The sequence below is a fragment of the Lynx rufus genome, unplaced genomic scaffold (genome assembly GCF_022079265.1).
Source record: "Lynx rufus isolate CCGP_SWC_20201006 ecotype Redwood Valley unplaced genomic scaffold, mLynRuf1.p SCAF_29, whole genome shotgun sequence".
In the NCBI taxonomy this organism is placed as follows: domain Eukaryota; kingdom Metazoa; phylum Chordata; class Mammalia; order Carnivora; family Felidae; genus Lynx; species Lynx rufus.
Window position 1 is genome coordinate 3,619,752 of NW_025814844.1, and position 24,659 is coordinate 3,644,410.

At 44.3% G+C, this 24,659-nt stretch overlaps 1 protein-coding gene across 5 annotated transcripts in view; it reads right to left on the bottom strand.

Annotated features, from left to right (window-relative positions):
• IMPA2 (inositol monophosphatase 2) overlaps window positions 1–24,659 on the bottom strand; it is a 61,896-nt gene that overhangs the window by 4,389 nt on the left and 32,848 nt on the right. For 2 of the 5 annotated variants that reach the window (XM_047090179.1, XM_047090180.1), the window contains 3 exons: window positions 14,236–14,344; window positions 13,334–13,485; window positions 10,732–11,400 (listed from right to left, as the gene is read on the bottom strand). In XM_047090179.1, the coding sequence (XP_046946135.1) occupies window positions 11,285–11,400; window positions 13,334–13,485; window positions 14,236–14,344 (377 nt within the window). In that variant the 3' untranslated portion in view covers window positions 10,732–11,284. Of the gene's footprint in view, window positions 1–10,731; window positions 11,401–12,970; window positions 13,242–13,333; window positions 13,486–14,235; window positions 14,345–23,978; window positions 24,124–24,659 lie in introns of those variants that run through there. The other 3 variants (XM_047090183.1, XM_047090182.1, XM_047090184.1) reach the window with 3 other exon arrangements.

Consider the following 24,659-nt stretch of genomic DNA (forward strand, 5'->3'; position numbering starts at 1 on the left):
TGTTCCCAGTGCACAGCAGTTTCCAGGAAGCTTGGAGAACCAAGAGGGTAGGTATGCGGTGCTTGCTCTTATTAACCACGGCCTTCACGTATATTTAGTATGGACACGATCACTGCAAGGATGGTGGGGCAGCTATCCCCTAACATAATAATATCATTTATTTTTGCCCCTGGCACTTTTGTATAAAGCAATGATCTCACATACATATCTGAAGCCTAAACCTGAAGTATAAACCTTACTCCGGGTTCCTCCTAAAGGCAATGGAAAAACACTCCCACCCTTTGACAGCCCAAAAGCTTGCATCCTTGGTATTTCACATCCAAGTTATTAAGTGTCTGCTTAACTAGGTCTAGTACCTGAGGAGAGAAACCTGTCACCATGACGATGGCAGGGGTGGTTCATGGCGTGAGGTACATTTTAGGGAGGGGACTCGCTAAAGCAATTTTTAAAAGTGACTGTCATCTCCTCTGGAAAACTTAGTAAATTAAGTTCCAAAACTATAGAACTTAGAAATTAAATTGACAAAGTGTCTCCTTTGCTTACATAACCATTTTTAGTAGGAATGGGAAAGCTCTCTTCTGGTCAGTTATTCTATCAATCTGAGCCCTGAAATCTCCAGGAGCCCCACCTGCCCGTGCCCCCAACAGGATCTACATGGCCTGCTCCCCTTAGCTGGAGAAGCTTGTCTCCATTTATGTCACTAATCTTCAAAATGTGTTAAAATGAATCTCATTCAGAAAATCTTGGCTAAGTGCTTACATATTTCAGCTGCCTGAAATGAACTTGAACACAGAAAGGACATCGTAATGATCTGAAAGATCTTGGTGTGGGTGTGCTCTCTGGAGGAATGGCGTGCCTCTCCTGGACACTAGTCAGCAGGGCGTGCAGGAGACTCGAGACTCCCAGGGGGTGGAGAAGCTTCAAGTAGTCGCTAAGGCCCTTGACCCTGAAGTTCTATGGCTCTGTATGCCATGTGCTAACTTCCTGCAGGTATCAAAAGTGAGGGCCCCCATGCACATTAGACTCGTTAGCCCCAAAGGAGACCCCCATCCACACACATCCAAGCCCCTCAACCGTGTACCTTTTGGGGGTGTGCCTGCTCACCCCATTCAGATCAGAAAAGGAAACTCCTTTTTGATAGTTTTAATTTACCAATTAGTAAGCCAAGTGGAAGTGGTGGGAAGGCATCTCGGTAATCTACTCCCAAAGGGAATAATCCTCTGGGGAAGTCCACTGGGGGCTCTGCTATTTGCAGCCTGCACGCAGGTTGGTCTGTGAGAGGTGGGTGGCAGGCAGGAGTTAGCAGTGAAGGTCCACCAGTGTCCAGAGAGGAGAGACCTTGGGGCCAGCCCAGGACTTGCTGAGGACTCCCCAGGGGTACAGTCTGGTGAAAATGATGGGGTTACTGTATAGGCCAACCTCTGAATTTTAGGAGCCAGAGACAGCAGATGTCATGGAAGCTTTCAAATACTATTTGTTGATGATGATGGTATATTAGGAACATGAGAGGAAAAGTTAAGGGCAGCTTACAGCCTTCTCCACCTAAAGAGAATCAGTGAATATTCTTTACATAATTCTACCTCCTACAGAGGGAAAAATGAGGCCCAGAAAGTACAATTCCTCATTAAATAGATGGATCACACAAACAGCGTAATTTTGGAGATTTGTTTTTGAGCTATTCATTTTTCTTCAGTCTGTCCCGTGTCTTGGATTTCAAATACTAACATGCATTAGGCTAATGAAACAAGGAGGCCATCAGACTGAGGTGGCTTCAATGCCAGGGCACCTACATAACCAAATCAAACTCTTAAGCCTGTAAATGCCTCAAGGTTACAAAAGCGAAACCTAAGGACAACCACTCACAAACAGCAGGCTAGCCTCATGCCATAGGCAGTCAATATCTCCTCACATTGCTTCTGCTTTTTCCCCTGTAAAAGTTTCCCCCCAGCTCCTGTCAGCAGGGCTCTCCTAACCACTGCAGGTTTGGCACTGCCCGCTTGGAATCCATTTTTGCTCAAATACACGCCTCTAAAATTTTAACATGCCTCAGTTTACCTTTTAACAGGTCTGGTGTCAGAAGTGTGATCCGAAGGTGAAACACTGCCATGCCTCGGGTTCTGTGTCTCCCTCTCTCGGCCCCTCCCCTGCTCATGCTTTGTCTCTCTTAAAAATAAATAAATATTAAAAAAAATTTTTTTAAAGAGCTCCCTGACTTTATTTGAGCATTCTTTTTCTGGACTGGGTCTGGGACTGACCGACTTAAAAAAGAAGAAACCACACCAGGTCCAGGGTCAGACTAGGTCCAGCTTAAGCTGGACTGGGTCCAGACCAAGGTCTTACGGAATAAGGGGGGGGAAAGAGAGAAAAATTTGGAATTCTGACTGGAGCTTATGATCTGGGGCTGTAGAATCTCTACCAATTTATTTGTGTGGCATTAGGAAATGGGTGGGTGAAGTCAAATGGGAATTTGCTAGGAGCAATAGGTAAAGACCCACATACGTTTGCTCTGCCAGGGATGGACCAAAATGCACTAGAAAAATAGCCCAAGACCTACTTGAAAGTATTAATAGGCACTTCTTCAAAAGACTGGTCTCTATCACTCAATCTTGCAAACAAAAAAGGACAAACCAGTCTCAGACTACAGACAAAATTGGAAACCTTTTTTTGTGAAACATTCTGTTCCTTCTTCATTAAATGCAGGCACAGAAAATGCCCTGAATTCCTTATTTATTACGGGGCTCTGGCCTAAAAGTGGCCTAATAAAGAGGCACAAACTGGGTTGGGCAGTGGCCCTTCTTGCTGAACTAACAGTCCTAGCTGAACATCTAAAAATATTTTTTTAATGTTTATTTATTTTTGAGAGATTGAGAGAGAGAGAGAAAGTGAGCAGGAGTGGGGGAGGAGAGAGACAGACAGAGAGAGCATGGGCAGGGAAGAGGCAGAGAGAGAGGAAGACACAGAATCCAAAGCAGGCTCCAGGCTCCGAGCTGTCAGCACAGAGCCCGAAGCAGAGCACAAATCCATAAACTATGAGATCACGACCTGAGCTGAAGCTGGGATGCTCCACCAACTGAGCCACCCAGATGCCCCAGATCCCTAGCTGAACATTTTGAAAAAACCATAGGGCCAACATGATATTTGAAAAGCCAATAAACTTGTGGCCCTATAGTTACAATCACTCCAAGGGCTGAGGACCTCCATGTATGCATTTCAAGCCAGAACCTAGAACTCAGGAATACTCTGTCCCCAAACGTCCTCCTTCACTGTAAACAATCAGGGCACTGGAAAAAGGAATGCCTCCTGCTGAACCCATCGTTTTGCAGACTTCCACCTATTAATTCACACCGTTTTTCCATCAGGGGAAGTCTTTAAAAATTTGATTGTCAAAATTATGATCAGCATTGATGGATTTCCAAGGGATTCTCCAGTAAATTGCTCCCCATGATACCTCTAAATTAGCAAGGGGAAATGAAGATAAAAATTATGGAGGGGTTCCTAGGGTGGCTCGTTGGTTAAGTGTCCAACTCTTGATTTCGGCTCAAGTCATGATCTCACAGTTCGTGAGATCGACACCCACGTTGAGCTCTGCTGACAGTGAAGAGACTGTTTGGGATTCTCTATCTCCCTCTCTCTCTCTGCTCCTCCTCAGCTCTCACATGTGTGCTCTCTCTCAAAAGGAATAAACATTAAAAAAAAATCAGTGGAGGGGCGCCTGGGTGGCGCAGTCGGTTAAGCGTCCGACTTCAGCCAGGTCACGATCTCGTGCTCCGTGAGTTCGAGCCCCGCGTCAGGCTCTGGGCTGATGGCTCAGAGCCTGGAGCCTGCTTCTGATTCTGTGTCTCCCTCTCTCTCTGCCCCTCCCCCCTTCATGCTCTGTCTCTCTCTGTCCCAAAAATAAATAAACGTTGAAAAAAAAAATTAAAAAAAAAATCAGTGGAGAATCCTGTACAGTATTGGTGGGTCTGCAGTAAACTTCACCAACAATAAATCCCACTTTCATAAAACAGCAAATCCCTCAGAATAAAGAAAATATTTCCGTAGAGGGAGTTTCTAACCAAATTCAAAGGGTTCCTATATCTAGACCAGTCCAAATGATATTAGGGCCATTTCCAGGAAACAATACATTCCTTCTCCATGGCACTGCCCCAGCAAACCTGTTAGGAGGAGATAAGTTTTCTAAATTGAGGGCTCATATAAAATTTAATTCAGAAGGAGAAACAACCTGAGTTGCTCTGCTCTCTGCAAGCAGGACTTGATGAAATTGAGACTTGAAAGTGTGAAAGCCCCGATCTCTCAGAAGTGCCTGCCTGCCTAGGAGCTTCTTCCTCAGCCAACACAGGCAGAATTAAGAGTGCTGAACCCATGCAATACCTACCCAAATAACACCAGCATTCTTCACAGAGCTAGAACAAATAATCCTAAAATTTGTATGGAACCAGAAAAGACCCCGAATAGCTAAAGCAATCTTGAAAAAGAAAACCAAAGCAGGAGGCACCACAATCTCAGATTTCAAGCTGTACTACAAAGCTGTAATCATCAAGACAGTAGAGTACTGGCACAAAAACAGACACTCAAATCAATGGAACAGAATAGAGAACCCAGAAATAGACCCACAAATGTATGGGCAACTAATCTTTGACAAAGCAGGAAAGAATATCCAATGGAACAAAGACAGTCTCTTCAGCAAACGATGCTGGGAAAACTGGACAGCCACATGCAGAAAAATTAACCTGGACCATTTTCTTACACCATACACAAAAACAAACTCAAAATGGATAAAAGACCTAAATGTAAGACAGGAACCTATCAAAATCCTCAAGGAGAAAGCAGGCAAAAACCTCTTTGACCTTGGCCACAGCAACTTCTAACTCAACACGTCCCTGGAGGCAAGGGAAACAAAAGCAAAAATGAACTACTGGGACCTTATCAAAATTAAAAGCTTCTGCACAGCAAAGGAAACAATCAGCAAAACTAAGAGACAACCAACAGAATGGGAGAAGATATTTGCAAACGACCTATCAGATAAAGGGCTAGTATCCAAGATCTATAAACCACTTCTCAAACTCAACACCCAAAAAAGAAATAATCCAGTGAAGAAATGGGCAAAAGACATGAATAGACACTTCTCCAAAGAAGACATCCAGATGGCAAACCGACATATGAAAAGATGCTCAACGTCACTCATCATCAGGGAAATACAAATCAAAACCACAATGAGATATCACCTCACACCTGTCAGAATGGCTAACATTAACAACTCAGGCAACAACAGATGTTGGCGAGAATGTGGAGAAAGGATCTCTTCGGCATTGCTGGTGGGAATGCAAACTGGTGCAGCCACTCTGGAAAACAGTATGGAGGTTCCTCAAAAAACTAAAAATAGAACTACCCTACGACCCAGTAATTGCACTACTAGGTATTTATCCAAGGGATATAGGTATGCTGTTTCGAAGGGACACATGCATCCCAATGTGTATAGCAGCACTATCAACAATAGCCAAAGTATGGAAAGGGCCCAAATGTCCATTGATGGATGAATGGATAAACAAGATGTGGTAAGTGTATACAATGGAGTATTACTCGGCAATCAAAAAGAATGAAATCTTGCCATTTGCAACTATGTGGATGGAACTAGAAGGTACTATGCTAAGCGAAATTAGTCAGAGAAAGACAAATACCCTATGACTTCACTCATATAAGGACTTTAAGATACAAAACAAATGAATATAAGGGAACAGAAGCAAAAATAATATAAAAACAGGGAGGGGGATAAAACATAAGAGAGTCTTAAATATGGAGAACAAACAGAGGGTTACTGGAGGGGAGATGGGCTAAATGGGTAAGAAGCATTAAGGTATCTACTCCTGAAATCATTGTTGCACTATATGCTAAGTAACTTGGATGTAAATTAAAAAAAAGAAAAAAAGAGTGCTGAACCCATAAAAATCCTAATAGATCATTCTGAACCCCTGCCTAAATTGTCTCAATATCTACTAAGACCAGAATCTACTGAAGGGCTCTCACTAACTGTAGAAGACTTAATTAAGCAAAGACTCAGAACCCCATGCACGAGTCCCTGTAATGCTCCGATCTTACCCATTAAAAGACCAAATGGACAAGGCTGGAGATGTGTTCAGGATCTGCATGCAATCAATAAAACTGTGACACTAAGGTTCCCTGTGTTCCAAATCTCAACACCTTGTTATCTAATGTAACTACAGAGTCAAAGTGGTTCACAGTGGTAGATCTTTGCTCTGCTTTCTTTAGTATCCCAGTTGACAGTGAGAAGCAATGTTACTTATCTTCATTTGGAAAAATCAACAATATACCTGGACTATAATGCCATAGGGTTCGCTGAAGCCCCATCCTATTTTTCATAGGTTTTACATCAAGACCTTACATCCCTAAGAATGCTACACTCATCAGTATGTAGATGCCTTACTGCTGTGTTCCCTTACAAGGGAAGACTCAGAAACAGGTTCACTTTATTATAGCAATTAGCTTGTAAAGCACATAGGCTTCTAAGGAAAAACTCCAATTCACAAAAAAGAAGGCCCACTATCCAGGACATGATTTGAATGCAGAAGGTATTTCCCTCTCACCTGAAAGAGTAAAGACCACGCCAAACTTCCCCTGAACTACAACTAATGACAATTTTTGGACTTGCAGGATATTGTAGATCTTGGGTTCCACATTTTTCTGATTGCATCTCCTCTGTATGAGCTTACAACAAACTCGATTCCCAAGCCCTCCTCCTAGGAAGAGAATCATGAAATAAGCCTTCAGCCAACTAAAATTAACCCTGCCAACAAACTCTAGCCCAGGGCTCCCAAATTATACTAAGCCTTTCACCTTATCTGTCCACGGGAGTGATAACCAGGCTTTAGGAGTTCTAACCCAAGAGCATGGAGGAAAACACAGACCTACTGAGCACAGCTTACAGTCAGACCTGGCAGGCGGAGCATGTCCAGACTGTTGGAAAGTGGGAGCCACAGTGACTAAGCCTCAGCTGAACTGGTATTTGGAGAGGACTTAATGCTACAAGTACCTCATGATGCTCAGAATCTGTTACCCCCTGATTAGACTCAACATTTTCAGCAAGAAGATGAGCATCTTGTGAGAGGCTTCACCTTCTACCTTCTAACCTCCGTCTTATGTGCTTTGACTCACTCAACCCTGCTGCCCCGGCCTGACGATGGTACAGAACCCCATAAATGTGTACATGTGGTATCACGGTTACTGACCCTTCACGTGACTTATAGGACAATTCATTAGAAAGCCCAGATTTGATACTTCATCAATGGGTCCTATGCTAAGAATGCAGAAGGGAGGTATCAAGCAGGATATGCTGTAATAACTCAGTATGAACTACCCCAAAGGATATCTTGCCCGTTTTAAGTCTGTGCAACCAGCAGAGCTACGTGCCCTTACTCAGGCTTGTTGGCCACCCAACAGAAAGTCAGTAAACACTTATACCCATAGCACATATGTCTCTGGGGTGGTCTCTGACCTTGCTACGTTATGGAAACAGAGTTCCTCACTTCTAGCAGAATCCTAATCAAAACTGGACTCTGAGTAAATGAACTGCTGTCTGCCATTCTAGTGCCCAACTGAACTGGAATTATTAAAAATGAAGTTTGCACTAGAAAACAGAACCCGAGTATCAGGGAAATGGTCTAGCAGACTTCCATGCTAAATCTGCCAGCACTAAAACTCTTCTAATATACAACCTGAATGAAGTCTGGAAGACGAACTCTAACCAAATTATTTATGATAATCTATATAAAAGACAAAATCGGGCACCTGAACTAGAACAACAAATGTTGAGCCCAAGGGTACAAATTTAATGTTAGATGAGGACACACTGAGGGCCACCAGATGGCCTCCTGGTTCTTCCTGAGCCCTTAAAATTGCCATTACTAGAAGCTCTGTATTCTGCATATCACCATGGCACAGAAAAAAATGACCCAAATTATGAAAAAGAATTGGTGGATGACTGCTCCAAAGTCACAAAAGTGGTTTATGAGCAAATGTCTAATTGATCAAACCCCTAACCCTGGAAAGACCATTAAGATGGTTCATTTGATGGAGCATTTCCACCACCTACTGGGCCATTTGAACATTTACAAATAGATTTCACTCAATTGCTCCTACAATGGATTATTGATATGTCCTTGTAATTATTTGTATTTTCTCAGGATGGACTGAAGCCTTCTCATGCAGAAAGGCTGATGCCACAACCATGGCTAAGAAACTTTTAGAAAGTTTAGGGGGTATCCCCCAGAGAGATCTCCAGTGATTGGGAACTCATTTCTCTGGGGAAATAATTAAACAAATAAGGCGTTGCTTTTAAACAGTGGCATTAGTATCATCCTTACCGTCCTCAGTCATCTGAAGTTGAATGAACAAATGGTATCTTAAACCTGAAGTTAGCTAAATTAACAGAATCAACTGGACTGCCCTGGCCAAAAGGTCTACCATTGGTTTTGATGGCAGTTAGACTGGCACTCACGGGAAAGCACAAATTAACATCTCATGCAGCAGTAACAGGAAGACCTAGGCTTTTGATGATAGAACCACGTGTCTACTGTACTCATAAATTCTGATGTGACTCAGTATTGTCAGGCTTTAATGCATTATGCCGAAGAGTACTGCCACCAGGAAAAGGAAGCTTTCCATGATGCTCCTATAGCTGGCTTAACCCTCCACAACTTAGGACATGGAGAGCAGGTCTTCTGGAAATGACACCTAAGAAAGACTGCCCAGGAACCTCACTGGAAGGGACCACACCAGGTTCTCCTCACCACCCAGATGGCAGCCCAACTTCAGGGATTTGAACCCTGGGGCCACAGCACCCAGTTGAAAGGCCTCCTCCAGGCTCCGGCACCGTATATCAGCCGGAGATGTGAAGTTAAAACTGGCCACAGACGTTCCTCCTCAGAAGCATTCAACAGCTTGGGGTGAGCAGCTCTCCCAAAATCACCGATCTGGATCTTCATCTCCTGTAAGAAACCTTTATTCCTTTGCCTATTTGCGATCTGCCTTTTCTGTCCCTTAATGCAGGGGAAGACAGGATTTCACAAACAACAGCTACCGCAGGAAACTAAACCACTAAACCAACAGCCGGATTTATCATGCTGAACCAAACTCAAGATGTGAAGGGAATCCTGAAGGCCACTGTATGCTGCCACTGTCCTGCAGGTCTCTTTAACAAAGTTCAAACACCAGATCTACGTATCCTTGTTTCTTGTCTCAATTTAATCCAATCCTGGAATGGGAAAAGCAAAATCCACTGAATGCACATCTGAAAGGCTGCAGAGCAGCCAGTGTCAATCAGAGCATTTGTAGGCTTGCTATTGGGCCCATACATTTGCTGGTCTTTCAATGTGTGGTAATACAGTATTGGAGTCTTGGATGAATGATGCACCTCTATATGGAGCAATGGGTCCATGAATGCTAATACTTGAGGAAGCCCTATGTGGACCTCCTAGCTACACCTTTACACGTGGAGCTTTGGGCAGCGGCCTCCATGCTTGGGCAGCTCGCTGTCTGGAGGGTGTAAGGACAATGCACCCTGCTCTGAGTACTGTCCCACTGTCCCTTCATAATACCTCAGAAACTCCACATTGTCCCACTCCCCTGAAAGAGAAGTTTTACTAGCAGCTGTTAACCCCTCTGGATGTGCATCATTTGGAAGGTCCCCTCTTCCTTGGCTTGGAGTTATTACAAACAAACGTACAATTAGAAACTTACGCTTAACTCCGGCAACCACTGCTGAGTCTACCGCTAACGCCATGGCTGCACCACAAAAGTCCCCAGGGGCTCTCTTGCTGAGATGGTTTTAGATAATAGAATTGCTTTAGATTACTTGTTGGGGGAGTCTGTGCCACGGCAAATAGTTCCTGCTGTACCTAGATCAACACCTCTGGTTTTGTAGAAACTCCAGTACAAGACATTAACAAACATGCTCCTTGGCTTATACAGGTTGATTCTGGTACATTCTTTGATTTATTTGATAGCAACCGGTTTGGTTCATGGGGGCCACGGCTAGGAGTATACTTCAGTCACTTGGTATTATCAGTCTGGTGTGCTGTGTTCTCTCAAAGGTCTTACAGGCGTGCTTGCAGCCATCAGCACAGCAGATGGTCTCAGTGTGCTTGGAGAAAAAGAAACAAGCTGAACAATGGGGAAAAAAGCAAAAGCAATTCTTCCATGGATCTGACAACATAACCTGGGAGTTTCACAGTGAGGCAAGAGCAATTTAACTCTGATGGTGACAGAGGGTGGCGCTAATACCAAATTTTGGGGCAATCTTCTCACATATGACAGGATAACCAAAAGGGGGGATTGTTAAATTAATTAAAAAGGAGGCCATCAGACTGAGGTGGCTCTAATGCCATAGCACCTGCATAAGCAAACCAATGTAAGCCTGTAAATACCTTAAGGTTACAAGAGTGAACTTAAGGACAACCAATCACAAACAGCCAAAGAAAGAGGTTTTAAGCTACAGCCAATCGAGAATTTCCTTTGGCCTTTTCTCTAGAACAGTTTTTCCCCAGCCCCCAGTAGACAGTGCTTCTAACCACTTCTGCTTTGACGCTGCCTGATTTGTTTTTTGCTCAAATAAATTCCTAAAATTTTTGTATGGCTCACTTTATCCATTAACACATGATAATTACTAAGGTAGTTTTCACAGTGCTTATCAAAAGCAGCAGACAGACAGACAGCAAACACTGCCAACTTCGGCTTTAATATGCAAACTTTCCTGAAGAGCCTGGATCTACAGCTGTGGGCGTTGTGGGTTTGAGGAAGCAGGCGACACACGTATGGAGGGAAACAGATAAGCAGAGCGCCATTATTTTGATTTATTGCATTCTGAAGTACCATGGGGGAGGGCCTGAGAACAAGTCCGCTTCATCAGCAGTTCTAAAGCCTTATTACCTGAGATTTGCATTCTGGAGGAAAAAAAAATCAAGACTCAATTTTCAATACGTACGTCACACGAGATTTGGATTTTGGCCCTGATAGAAGAATGTGTACTAACCTGATAAAGGCTATGTGAGATTAAAGAGAGACACCAGCTAAACACCGAATCCCGGTGAAAGACGTGGATTTAACCAGAAAGCCACATACTTTAGCAAAACACCTCCTCTTGGGGGTGGTCAGAGACACTTGATGTGTGCAGGCTGCTGGAGGCAGCTTTGTCCCAGGGCTCGCCGCCAGCCTCAGCATTCGCAGGAGGGCCCAGTCCTCGGGTCACATTTCTCTGCCCCTCTGCTCCCTTTCACTTCTCATCATCCCGCCCATAGTTAATCGTTTGTAAGGCCTGAGCTATGAGCGTCGCCATTTCTCGGGTGCCCGCAGCCACCACTCTGCAAGACATGAGGTCGAGAGGTCCACCTGAGGACAGAGAGAGGAGACAGGGTGCCTGAGTTACCGGAAAGGGCAGAACAGTCCCGAATGGCAACTGAGCACACGCACATTCCAAGGAAAACCAGGGTCCAGGCTGGGCTGGAGGCGGGACCGTACAGGGAGGTCTAGACGTGAGCCTGGCCAAAGCAAGGGTGCAGCCTCTCAGCATCCACTCTGCTGCCCCAGGAAGGGAGCACTCGAGGCTGTGCTGGGGGAATGGAGGTTAAGGTCCAGCCATCAGGACTGAGGTTCACATGATCGGTTAGACCACCACAGTGGAGAGCAATTCTCAAATGTCTGCTGTATGGGTGGCACCGGGGACCCCATGTGATAGATGGAAGTCCTAACTCAGAAGGTCTGGGTGGGGCCTGTCTAGGCAGTGACCTGATGCAGGCTGGCTAACAAGTCGTGACTAAAAAGCTAGAGAAAGGGATCTAAAAGGATTCACCCAGTCTCAAACTGCTTATTCCTAAATACTAGATGAAGGGTCTGCCTGAAGCTAAGAGGAGTTATGGGGGCAGACATATTAGGGGACTCACCCCCAGGGGGTCAGTCACTGGGACACGATGACCTTGAAGTAGAAGGAACAAGTCACCTTTTTGAGTCTGTTCTCCTAAAAAGCTCACAGTGTGCTCATGCTCTACACCATGCTGACCCCATGCGGAGCTACACGGTGTGTGTGTGGGGGGGGTGCTAGCCTCCTCTTCATAGAATGGGGAGTACGATGCTTATTCTGCCTATCTCGTCAGATTTGGTGGGGTCAGAATGTGTGCTAGAAAACCGTCAAATGTTATGTATGTGTACAGTGGTCGCGTGTTCCTATCTGGCCGTATCCTGATCCTGGGGTCTCTTTTCATGCCTAGAGGCAGAGAGTAGGAAGGCAGGAAAGCTGAGAAGGCACTAGCCCACTGTTCTTCCAACATCTTCACATGGTGTCTCATCAGTAGACTCTGAGGAAGTAGAGGGGACATTTGGTCTGGTGGTGGTACTTGGTCCAGTCTGGGGGACGTTGGGTATGGCGGCACTCGGTCCAGTCCGGGGGACGCTGGGTCTGGCGGCACTCGGTCCAGTCCGGGGGACGCTGGGTCTGGCGGCACTCGGTCCAGTCCGGGGGACGCTGGGTCTGGCGGCACTCGGTCCAGTCCGGGGGACGCTGGGTCTGGCGGCACTCGGTCCAGTCCGGGGGACGCTGGGTCTGGCGGCACTCGGTCCAGTCCGGGGGACGCTGGGTCTGGCGGCACTCGGTCCAGTCCGGGGGACGCTGGGTCTGGCGGCACTCGGTCCAGTCCGGGGGACGCTGGGTCTGGCGGCACTCGGTCCAGTCCGGGGGACGCTGGGTCTGGCGGCACTCGGTCCAGTCCGGGGGACGCTGGGTCTGGCGGCACTCGGTCCAGTCCGGGGGACGCTGGGTCTGGCGGCACTCGGTCCAGTCCGGGGGACGCTGGGTCTGGCGGCACTCGGTCCAGTCCGGGGGACGCTGGGTCTGGCGGCACTCGGTCCAGTCCGGGGGACGCTGGGTCTGGCGGCACTCGGTCCAGTCCGGGGGACGTTGGGTCTGGCGGCACTCGGTCCAGTCTGGGGGATGTTGGGTCTGATGGCACTTGGTCCAGTCTGGCGGATCCTGGGTCTGATGGCACTTGGTCCAGTCTGGGGGATGCTACGTCTGGTGGCACTTGGCCCAGTCTGGGAGATGTTGGGTCTGATGGTACTTGGTCCAGTCTGGGGGATGCTGGGTCTGGTGGCACTTGGCCCAGTCTGGGAGATGTTGGGTCTGATGGCACTTGGTCCAGTCTGGGGATGTTGGGTCTGGTTACATTACCAGGTCTAGACTGGGAGACATTGAGTCTGGTGGCGTTACTGGGTCTAGTCTGCTGTCATTCCCCTGGGGATGGACAGCAGGCTGAGGGTCAGAGGGGCTTACCTGAAGTGTCCATCACGATGCCACCTGCTTCTCTGATGATGACGGTGGCGGCAGCCAGGTCCCAGCAGTGCAGGCCAAACTGGTAATAAGCATCTGCAGCCCCCGAGGCCAGGTGGCAGAGTGCCAAGGTGGAGCTCCCGATAACTCGGACCCTAGAGGAGAGGGAAGAGGGCAAAGATTCCTGTGAGTGGTGCTGTGCACAAGTCAGATTTCTCTTAAATAGCTGACATCATCCAAAGTCAACCCTTTGCTGGGCATTCCCAGTCATCAAAAATGAGCCACAGGGCTTTTCTAATACACTCTCTAGATTCAAGATCTGTGGTGCAGAGCAATGCCATTCGAGAGAACTTTCTGTGACGATGGAAAAGTTCTGCAAATGTGGAAGCTACTAGCCACCTGTGGCTGCTGAACACTTGAAATGTGGCTAGTGCAAATGAAGAACTCATCTTAACTCTACTGAATTTTAACTTAAATAAATGTAAATCACCTCGTGTGTCTGACAGGTACAGCACAGACCTAGGGAGGGTGGGAGATGGGAGAAGATTCATTTGGACTTGTTAGAATTCATTTTTCCTAAACATTTGCCGGAGTGATATCATTTATGAAGGGCTCTAAGCCCACACAGGATTCACTGGTTGGGTGGCTTGAGATCAGTCACTTGGCTTCTGGAAGCACTGCTCCGAAAGGAACACAGGTCCCCTGTTGGTTTTCTAACAGGCACGAGGGAGTACACCGGCAGAGGAAGCATCATGTGGCTCTCCCGGCCTCTGCATGGGGCGCATGTGGGCCACCTCCCATCACTCGGGATCTTTTCCTCTCTCCCTGGGGAGCTGTGAGCAAGACTGTGTGTTTGGCACTTTCCCCTCTGGCTCCAGGATGTTCTGGGAACTGAAAAGTCATACCCATGAGCTTTGGCGTGGAGTAACCTCTCCATGTTGCTCAGGAACAATTTCAGAGTGGCAGGGTCACGTTTGGGGCCAATTTCCGTTAGAACCAAGGCCTTGGAGATATCTGCAGTAGAAAGAATGCCCCATGATCAGAAAAATCAAGTCTTGGTTCTAACTGAATACTCAACTCAGCGTTCCCTCTGAAGCAAACCTCAAACATCAGCCTCTCCTTCCCTTTCAGAACAAGTACCATCTGTTGAGTGGTTTACGCCATGAAGTTTTTCCGATAGCTGTGCAGCATTGTAAAGACAGCGAAGGGAGGTCAACAAATCCCACACTTGGCTATTTCCTCATCACTCCTTTAAGGCTGCTTCCTGTTTCAGATTTCAGAGGGAACAGACTTTCAGATCTCTCTTTTCAGGGACAGTTAGCATGAAAAACCTGCAAGAGTCAGGTGGCTCATGAAAATCACCATCCTTCAGCCATAAATAAAAACAAAATGATGACAAAAAAGGCTTCATCAAATAAATCTGTCTTTAAAAACCTTTCTCTAACTGCTATGATCACGGAGATGGAAATAGCATCCCTGTAGAGAAAGCAGGATGTCTTTGGAAAGGGAATTCTCAGGAGTAACCCCACTGGGCGTAAGGAAGGCTGACGCAGGGGCTGTATGGTCACCCCAGTGTGGAGTGGTGAGGAGCTCAGGCCAACCACACGGCTCCTGTGACAGGGGTAGGAAGCTGGCCTGTGGGTGCCAAGGGACGTGCCTGGGCTCCCTTCCTATGCCTGACTCACGGGTAGGTTATCACAAGTGGTTTGTCTCTGCTTTGCTATACACCCAAATACAACCAAATTCAGTCTCACGCCTGGTCAGGCTTCGGGCTGAGCACAATCAGCCATAACAGGTGTATTCGTTCAGATAACAGAACAAAGTCCCTCCATGAACTGGAGGAAAAACACTCTCCACAAGTTATGTCACTCAATGGGCCCAATCCTATGTCAACACCTACAGAGTCTCTCACTGAGGGACCAGATGACGGCGAGAAGGCCATCTCCTCTCAGACAGACTCTATGCCCATTTCCCCTTTTCTTAAATCGGAGGCTCTCATTTTCTACTTTAAACACTTTCTGAAAATCGCTTGGCTCCACACCAAAGCTAGCTGCCTTGGAGAGGTCTTAATCACTCCCTGCCAGGCACACCCAGCACCAAGGCTGAGCCAATGACGTGCCTCCCCCATGCCCAGTGTGCACAAGGGGCTCTGCCCACAACAAGGGGCCATGGGGCCGGGCAGCTCCAGGATCCCTGTGGACAGGTCCTAATTCCCTCCCTGGGCTCCTAACTGAGATGGCGTTTTCTCAGGGGCAGGAAAGAAGACCTCTTTTGGAGAAAACAATATCAACAGAATCAGGCACACAGCAGGCGCTCAATAGTCACGGAAGCAATGAGCACTTTTCCTCGAACACCAGTATTAGGGCAACCTTGGTAAGAGTCTTCTTGTTTGAGGTGATTTGTTAAATCAGTAGCATTTTTTAATTTAAGGCAGGAATACTTGAGTTAGGTAGAATTTGGTTGGCTAGTGTAAGAATCTAATAACTATGTATAATGGCACTATTTTGGGGGGGGGATGAATTCTTGAATGATAAATATTTCTGTTAAAAACACTCTTGAAAGATAACGTTGCAATTTGGATGAGCTGTCCTAGACGAGGCCTCGGGGGAAAACGGAAGCGAAGGAGCAGGGTATGTGGCCCGATCTTGCCCTAATTTCCTTATCTAACTTCAAATCTTACACATCCACACACAGACACTGTATTCTTATTTTTTATTTTTAGTTTTTGAGAGAGAGAGAGAGAGAGAGGCAGGGTGGGGAAAGAGTACCAGCGGCAGAGCAAGAGAGAGAATCTTAAGCAGGCTCCACACCCCACGGAGCCCAACATGGGGCTGGATCCCACGACCCTGAGATCATGACCTGAGCTGAAATCAAGAGTCAGATGCTCAACTGACTGAGCCACCCAGGAACTCCATATACTGTATTTTTAAACACAGTTCATTCTGTTCCTTGCTCTTTTCATAAAACAATATATCACGTACATCTTTCTCCATCATTCTGTAATTGTAAGGACTACATGTTATTCCCATAGACGAACTGCTATTGGCTCAACCATCCCCTACAGATAAACATTCTCAATTCCTGTTATTATAAACAATCCTACCTCTTTTTCTCTATAGGTTTGTGCACCAATGTCGACAGTGTTTTCAGGATAGAAAGACAGAAGTGGGATTTTTGGGGGCACCTGGGTGGCTCAGTTGGTTGAGTGTCTACCTCTTGATTTTGGCTCAGGTCATGATCCTGGGGTCATGGGATCGAGCCCTGCATCAGGCTCGTGCAGAGTGTGGAGCCTGCTTAAGATGTTCGTTCGTTCATTCGTTCATTCATTCATTCATTCATATTCTCTCTCTCTCTCTCTCTGCCCCACTTTCCCGCTCATGCTCCCCCCGCCGCAAAAAGTGTGATTTCTGAATCAAAGAGTATGCATATTTTAGATTTAAAAAAATTTTTTTCAGGGGCGCCTGGGTGGCGCAGTTGGTTAAGCGTCCGACTTCAGCCAGGTCACGATCTCGCGGTCCGTGAGTTCGAGCCCCGCGTCAGGCTCTGGGCTGATGGCTCAGAGCCTGGAGCCTGTTTCCGATTCTGTGTCTCCCTCTCTCTCTGCCCCTCGCCCGTTCATGCTCTGTCTCTCTCTGTCCCAAAAATAAATAAACGTTGAAAAAAAAAAATAATTAAAAATTTTTTTTTCAAACTGCCCCCCACAAAAGCTCTATCAGTAGTACCATCATCCCCTCTGCACTAAGATAAGATCCTGTACTATTTTCTAGACCCTAACAGGAATCTCTTACTCCATGGTATATGCCTTAAGAGTGATTTTTCTCAGAGAGCTAAGATCAAGAGAATAATATCCCTACATTCAGAGCATTTCCTGGTTCTAGGATCTCAGTCACACTGGGAGACACTGAATTTCCTTCAGGAACTAGAAAGCCACACAATTTCATTGGGGAAATAAGTACTACTTTTAATCAGGTTCATAAGACGTGGCTACTTGGATGTTATCTGGACTTACTGTGGTGATCATTTTGCAATATATACAAATGTTGAATCATGACGTTGTACACCGAAACTAATATAATACTACATGGTGGTTATACCTCATTAAAAAAATATTATACCACATAAAAAATAATATGACTACTTGTTCAGGCCAAAGCCTAGGGGCTGGCTGCAGGGTGAGTGGAAAAGTCCCCAGAGTACCAGCCCAGACAAGCAGATACCCCACATGCAGGGCTGGTGCAGGAAGCGCAGAGGGTTTCAGACTAAATGCCACAAGGCTATTTCACAAAGGGAAACTAAGCAAGGTGTGGAAACAGTAGCTCACATTTACCAACCTCTGAATCTCTCCAGACAGGCCTGTGCTAAACACTTTCCATTTATGCCTCTGTTCCTCTATTACATTTATGATACATTTACATTTCTATTCCTCTATGACATTCACTGTCTCACTGCTGCCCTTGTTTCACAGATGGAGAAACCAAGCCTAAGGAAGTGACCAGTACGTAGTCATGTGGCCCTTAGGTGGTGAGGCCCAGACTTAAACTCAAGCTTGTCCAGTGATTATGTGAAAGACAGCATTTCTTCCCACAGTTTTTAAGTCTTTAAAGAGATATCTCTGCACCCAGTTGTTTCCTCTTCTTCTAGCTGCAATGTATCTATTTCTTTCTCTCTCACTAAAACTTTTCCCAAATGAAATGAACAAGGAAAAAGGAAGCCTGAGTGCTGCCATCTACAGGCAAAATGCTTTCTACGGTTTAACACAGATAAAACCATCCCTTCTATTTAACATCACCTTATATTATGGTTATTTCAAACCCATAATCACTATGGTTTTTGCATTTTATTATCCATTTTGCATATTATTATGCCATAGTATTTTATCTCAATCAAATACTAATGCATATATTTTATAATTTAAAATATTTTGTGACTTCATGGGTATGTGTGTGGGGGGGAAAGGGGAGTTATTGCTTAATGGGTGCAGAGTCTAATTTGGAAAGATAAAAATTTGGAAACAGATGGTGGTGATGGTGGGAAAACATTGTAAATGTAATTAATGCCATTGAATTACACACTTTAAAATGACAAACTTCATGTTCTATCTATTTTAAAAAAATCCAACAGATTTTGAAGTAGGGCATCTCTGTATACTTTTTTAATGAACAGATTTTAGGGTGAAAACAATTGTCCACTAATAGACTTGCAACAGTTTAAAAACTATTGTTCTGATTGAGCATGGTTAAAGTACCCCAAGTATCATAGAGTATTGTTGTCTTAAGAGAAATTTTACAACTTAAGAGAAGCAAGCCATCTGTATACACTGAAATACATACTCACAGAGAAAGAGGTGAGTAGGCTTTAAGTCTGGGAAATATCCCCCATGAACACAAGCTGCTTTTGCTGAATGTAGAGCCCCCAACCACTGCCCGCCCCACCCCCACCCCATGACAACACTTATGACAGCAGGTATTTTTACACACATGTCCTAATTCTTTCAGACTTCTTATAGACCATTAAGAGCTACTCATATGAAAATAAAGTTTAATTTTATTTAACTTAAAAACATTAAGTACTAGACAGACGGGACGTTGGTGATTTGGTGGGGGCTGGGCAGAGGCAGAGGTGTGGGGAAAGGGGGCTTGATGGGCACAGGGTTGGAACTTGAAGCCAAGCAAACTAGGAGAGAAGAAAGCAAAACTGTAGACATCATCTACAAAAAACTATATCCGCAAGGTGCATCCAAACCCCAGAATACAAATGGGTGGGGCAAGCCTCCAACAGCTACGAGGCCGGGTGGCATCAGGAGGAAGAAGGAAGCATGGAGCATCTGCTGGACCCCAGCAGCCACTCCCTGGAAGTCAGCGCGGGCCCAGGTGAGAGAAGTGGGCGCTGAGAAGGGCCGTGCACACACCAGTTCAGGAGCCCCTGGTGCGTGATAAGGGCTGAAGGGAGAGAACCACCAGCCCTATGATCTCTCGTAACTGACTTACCAAGACCTCTTAAAGGAAGGATCCAGCACTGGGAGTAAACTCCAAATTCACTAGACAGGAGTAACAGGAGTAAAGAAAAGAGAAGATCCCGGGAACAGTTAAGTAGAATAAAGCCAAAAAAAACCCACAAAAAAACAAACAAAAAAACAAAATCTAAGGTTAAAGTCAAGTTTTTGAACACTTCACAAAAACAACACAAAAGGGAACTCTAGAGCCACAAACTACCAAAAAGGTCCTGAACTCACACCCCACCCCTTCAAAAGCCATTCCCCATTTCAGGAATACAGATTTCAAGCAGAAATAAGTAACTAAAAAGAATGATGGGTGAGCCACACATACACTTACATGGAAAAAAAAAAAAAAGAATAAAGAGAACATCTCTTCAGTTAATCAAGGACTACAAGAAATATTTGTCCACAAAACAGAGGTACTTTATATAAAATAAATAAAGAATGCCTAAAAAAACCAGCCTAACTAGAAAGTGGAGGGGATACAACTTAAGAACGAATTAGAAAAGAAAATATTTCAGCAAAGAAGATTAAACTGAAGGAACAAAGTATAAATAAACAGAATAGATTGTACTTTATAAGAAATGGAGGTTGAAAAAAGATTGGTGGAAGATCAGCCCTCAAGTACAAAAAGATCGAGAGCATACTGTGCATATTTTCAGACCACAATACTATGAAACTCGAAATCAACCACAAGAAAAAATTTGGAAAGGTAACAAATACATGGAGACTAAAGAACATCCTACTAAAGAATGAATGGGCTAACTAAGAAGTTAAAGAGAAAATTAAAAAGTTCATGGAAGCCAATGAAAACGATAGCACCACAGCCCAAAACCTCTGGAACACAGGAATGGTGGTCATAAGAGGAAAGTAGATAGCAATCCAGGCCTTCCTAAAAAAGGAAGATCTCAGATACACAACCTAATCTTATGCCTTCAAGAGCTGGAAAAAGAACAGCAAGTAAAACCCCAAACCAGCAGAACGCGGGAAATAATAAAGATTAGAGCAGAATCAATGCTATCAAAACCAAAAACACAGAACAGATCAATGAAACCAGAAGCTGGTTCTTTGAAAGAATTAACAAAATTGATAAACCACTAGCCAGTTTGATCAAAAAGGAAAGGACCCAAATAAATAAAATTAAGAATGAAAGAGGAAAGATCACAACCAAAACAGCAGAAAGAAAAACAGTAAGAGAATATTATGAGCAATTATATACCAATAAAATGGGCAATCTGGAATAAATGGACAAATTTCTGGAAACATATACACTACCAAAACTGGAACAGGAAGAAATAGAAAATTTGAACAGACCCATAACCAGTAAAGAAATCGAATTAGTAATCAAAAATCTCCCAAAAAACAAGAGTCCAGGGCCAGATGGCTTTCCAGGGGAATTCTACCAAACATTTAAGGAAGAGTTAACACCTATTCTCTTGAAGCTATTCCAAAAAAATAGAAATGGAAGGAAAACTTCCAAACTCTTTCTATGAAGCCAGCATTACCTTGATTCCGAAACCAGACAGAGACCCCACTAAAAAGGAGAACTATAGACCAATTTCCCTGATGAACATGGATGCAAAATCCTCAACAAGATATTAGCCAACTGAATCCAACAATACATTAAAAAAAATTATTCACCATGACCAAGTTGGATTTATACCTGGGATGCAGGGCTGGTTCAATATCCACAAAACAATCAATGTGATTCATCACATCAATAAAAGAAAGGACAAGAACGATATGATCCTCTCAAAGATGCACAGAGAGCATTTGACAAAATACAGCAAATAAAAACCCTCAAGAAAGTAGAGATAGAAGATCATACCTCAAGATCATAAAAGCCATATACACAAGACCCAACACTAATATCATCCTCAATGGGAAAAACTGAGAGCTTTCCCCCTAAGGTCAGGAACAAGACAGGGATGTCCACTCTCACCACTGTTATTCAACATAGTATTGGAAGTCTTAGCCTCTGCAATCAGACAACACAAAGAAATAAAAGGCATCCAAATCGGCCAGAAGGAGGTCAAACTTTCACTCTTCGCAGATGACATGATACTCTATTTGGAAAACCCAAAAGATTCCACCAAAAATCTGCTAGAACTGATTCATGAATTCAGCCAAGTTGCAAGATACAAAATTAATGCACAGAAATCGGTTACATTCCTATACACCAACAATGAAGCAACAAAAAGAGAAATGAAGGAATCGATCCCACTTACAATTGCACCAAAACCCATAAAAAACCTAAGAATAAATCTAACCAAAGAGGTTAAAAATTTATACACTGAAAACTATAAAAAGCTTATGAAAGAAATTGAAGGAGTCACAAAGAAGTGGAAAAATATTCCATGCACCTGTATAGGAAGAAAAAATATTGTTAAAATGTCAATATTACCCAAAGCGATCAACATATTTAATTCAATACCTATCAAAATAACACCAGCATTCTTAACAGAGCTGGAACAAATAATCCTAAAATTTGTATGGAACCAGAAAAGACCCCGAATAGCTAAAGCAATCTTGAAGAAGAAAACCAAAGCAGGAGGCACCACAATCTCAGATTTCAAGCTGTACTACAAAGCTGTAATCATCAAGACAGTAGAGTACTGGCACAAAAACAGACACTCAGATCAATGGAACAGAATAGAGAATCCAGAAATGGACCCACAAACGCATGGGCAACTAATCTTTGACAAAGCAGGAAAGAATATCCAATGGAATAAAGACAGTCTCTTCAGCAAACGATGCTGGGAAAACTGGACAGCCACATGCAGAAAAATTAACCTGGATCATTTTCTTACACGATTCACAAAAACAAACTCAAAATGGATAAAAGACCTAAATGTAAGACAGGAAGCTATCAAAATCCTCAAGGAGAAAGCAGGCAAAAACCTCTTTGACCTTGGCCACAGCAACTTCTAACTCAACACGTCCCTGGAGGCAAGGGAAACAAAAGCAAAAATGAACTACTGGGACCTTATCAAAATTAAAAGCTTCTGCACAGCAAAAGAAACAATCAGCAAAACTAAAAGGCAACCAATGGAATGGGAGAAGATATATGCAAATGACCTATCAGATAAAGGGCTAGTATCCAAGATCTATAAACCACTTCTCAAACTCAACACCCAAAAAGGAAATAATCCAGTGAAGAAATGGGCAAAAGACATGAATAGACACTTCTCCAAAGAAGACATCCAGACGGCAAACTGACACATGAAAAAATGCTCAACATCACTCATCATCAGGGAAATACAAATCAAAACCACAATGAGATACCACCTCACACCTGTCAGAATGGCTAACATTAACAACTCAGGCAACAATAGATGTTGGTGAGGATGCAGAGAAAGAGGATCTCTTCTGCACTGCTGCTGAAAATGCAAACTGGTGCAGCCACTCTGGAAAACAGTATGGAGGTTCCTCAAAAAACTAAAAATAGAACTACCCTACGACCCAGTAATTGCACTTCTAGGTATTTATCCAAGGGATACAGGTATGCTATTTCGAAGGGGCATATGCACCCCAATGTTTATACCAGCACTATCAACAATAGCCAAAGTATGGAAAGAGCCCAAATGTTCATCGATTGATGAATGGATAAACAAGATGTGGTATATATAGTCAATGGAGTATTACTCAGCCATCAAAAAGTGAAATCTTGCCACTTGCAACTACATGGATGGAACTAGAAGGTATTATGCTAAGCGAAATTAGTCAGAGAAAGACAAGTATCATATGACTTCATTCATATGAGGACTTTAAGACACAGGACAGTTGAACACAAGGGAAGCAAAAATGATATAAAAACAGGGAGGGGGACAAAACATAAGAGACTCTTAAATATGGAGAACAAACAGAGGGTTACTGGAGGGGTTGTGGGAGGGGGGATGGGCCAAATGGGTAAGGGGCATTAAGGAATCTACTCCTGAAATCACTGTTGCACTATATGCTAACTAACTTGGATGTAAATTAAAAAAGTAAAATTAATAAAAAAAAAATTGGTGGATCCGGTAAAACGAATTAAAGAGAAAGCAACAAATAGAAAAGATAAGCAGAGAAGACTCAACATAGTTAATAATAGAAGACCCAGAAGATAAAAGAGAAGCAAAAGAATTGGGAAATGAACAAATACTAACAGCTATAATTCAAGAAAACTCTTCTAAAATTAAAAAAAAAAAAAAAGGGACTCAAGGGGCGCCCAGTGCTCAGTCAGTTAAGTGATCTTGATCTCAGCTCAGGTCATGATCTTAAGGTTCATGAGTCTGAGCCCCACAGTCGGCTCTGCACAACAGCATGGGGCCTGCTTGGAATTCTCTCTCTCACCCTCTCTCTCTGCCCCTCCCCCACTCTCTCTCTCTCAACATAAACAAACTTAAAAAAAAAAAAAAAAGAAAGGGTGTATAACATGGTGTGCCTAGGAAACTGACTGAAAACAAACACTGGGATATACTCTATTAAAATTACTGTGCTTGAAAGAAAAAGAAAAAAAATCTATTGGGCATTCAAGCAAACAACTGAACTCCCTTATCAGGGAAAGAAAACGAAACTGTCTTCAGACTTTTCAACAACATAGATACGCCAGAAGATGATGGAGACAATTTAAGACACTCGGCACAAGAAAATGTGAGCCATGTGTTTTGTTACCAGAAGAATGGATCTCCAGGTATAAAGGCCACTGATAAGCTGCTGTGAGCACGTAAGAACACAGAGAATGTTGTTCCCAGGAGGCCTTTCTGAGAAACCAACTGGAGAAATTCTCTGAGGGTGTCCTTGAGATTCTTCCAGGAATCTGCGAAGTTAAAATAATTTTCTTAATACTACTAAGACATGACTTGCCTTTTCACTGTGTTAACATTTGCACAGAGTAGACAAAGCCAGGCAGGGCACGCCCTGTTCTGGTGGCCAGTGCAGTCCTCTCTGCCACACTCACATTCTGGGGGAAAACGGGTTGGTTTTACTTAAGAATGAAAAGGCTGCAAAAATGACGAATTGCACTGAGCCTCAAAACCTAGGCAAATGTCTTTTCAATCCTGTGTGATGAGACGGGAATTACGGGGAGGCCTAGACAGGAAGAACAGGGATGCTTAGACGGGAAGTACAAGGAGGCTTAGACAGGAAGTACGGGGGGCTGAGACGGGAAGTACAAGGAGGCTTAGACAGGAAGTACGGGGGGCTGAGACGGGAAGTACAAGGAGGCTTAGACAGGAAGTACGGGGGGCTGAGACGGGAAGTACAAAGAGGCTTAGATGGGAAGTTGTGGGGGGCTTAGACGGGAAGTACAGGGGAGCTTAGATGGGAAGTCCAGGGGAGGCTTAGAAGGGAAGA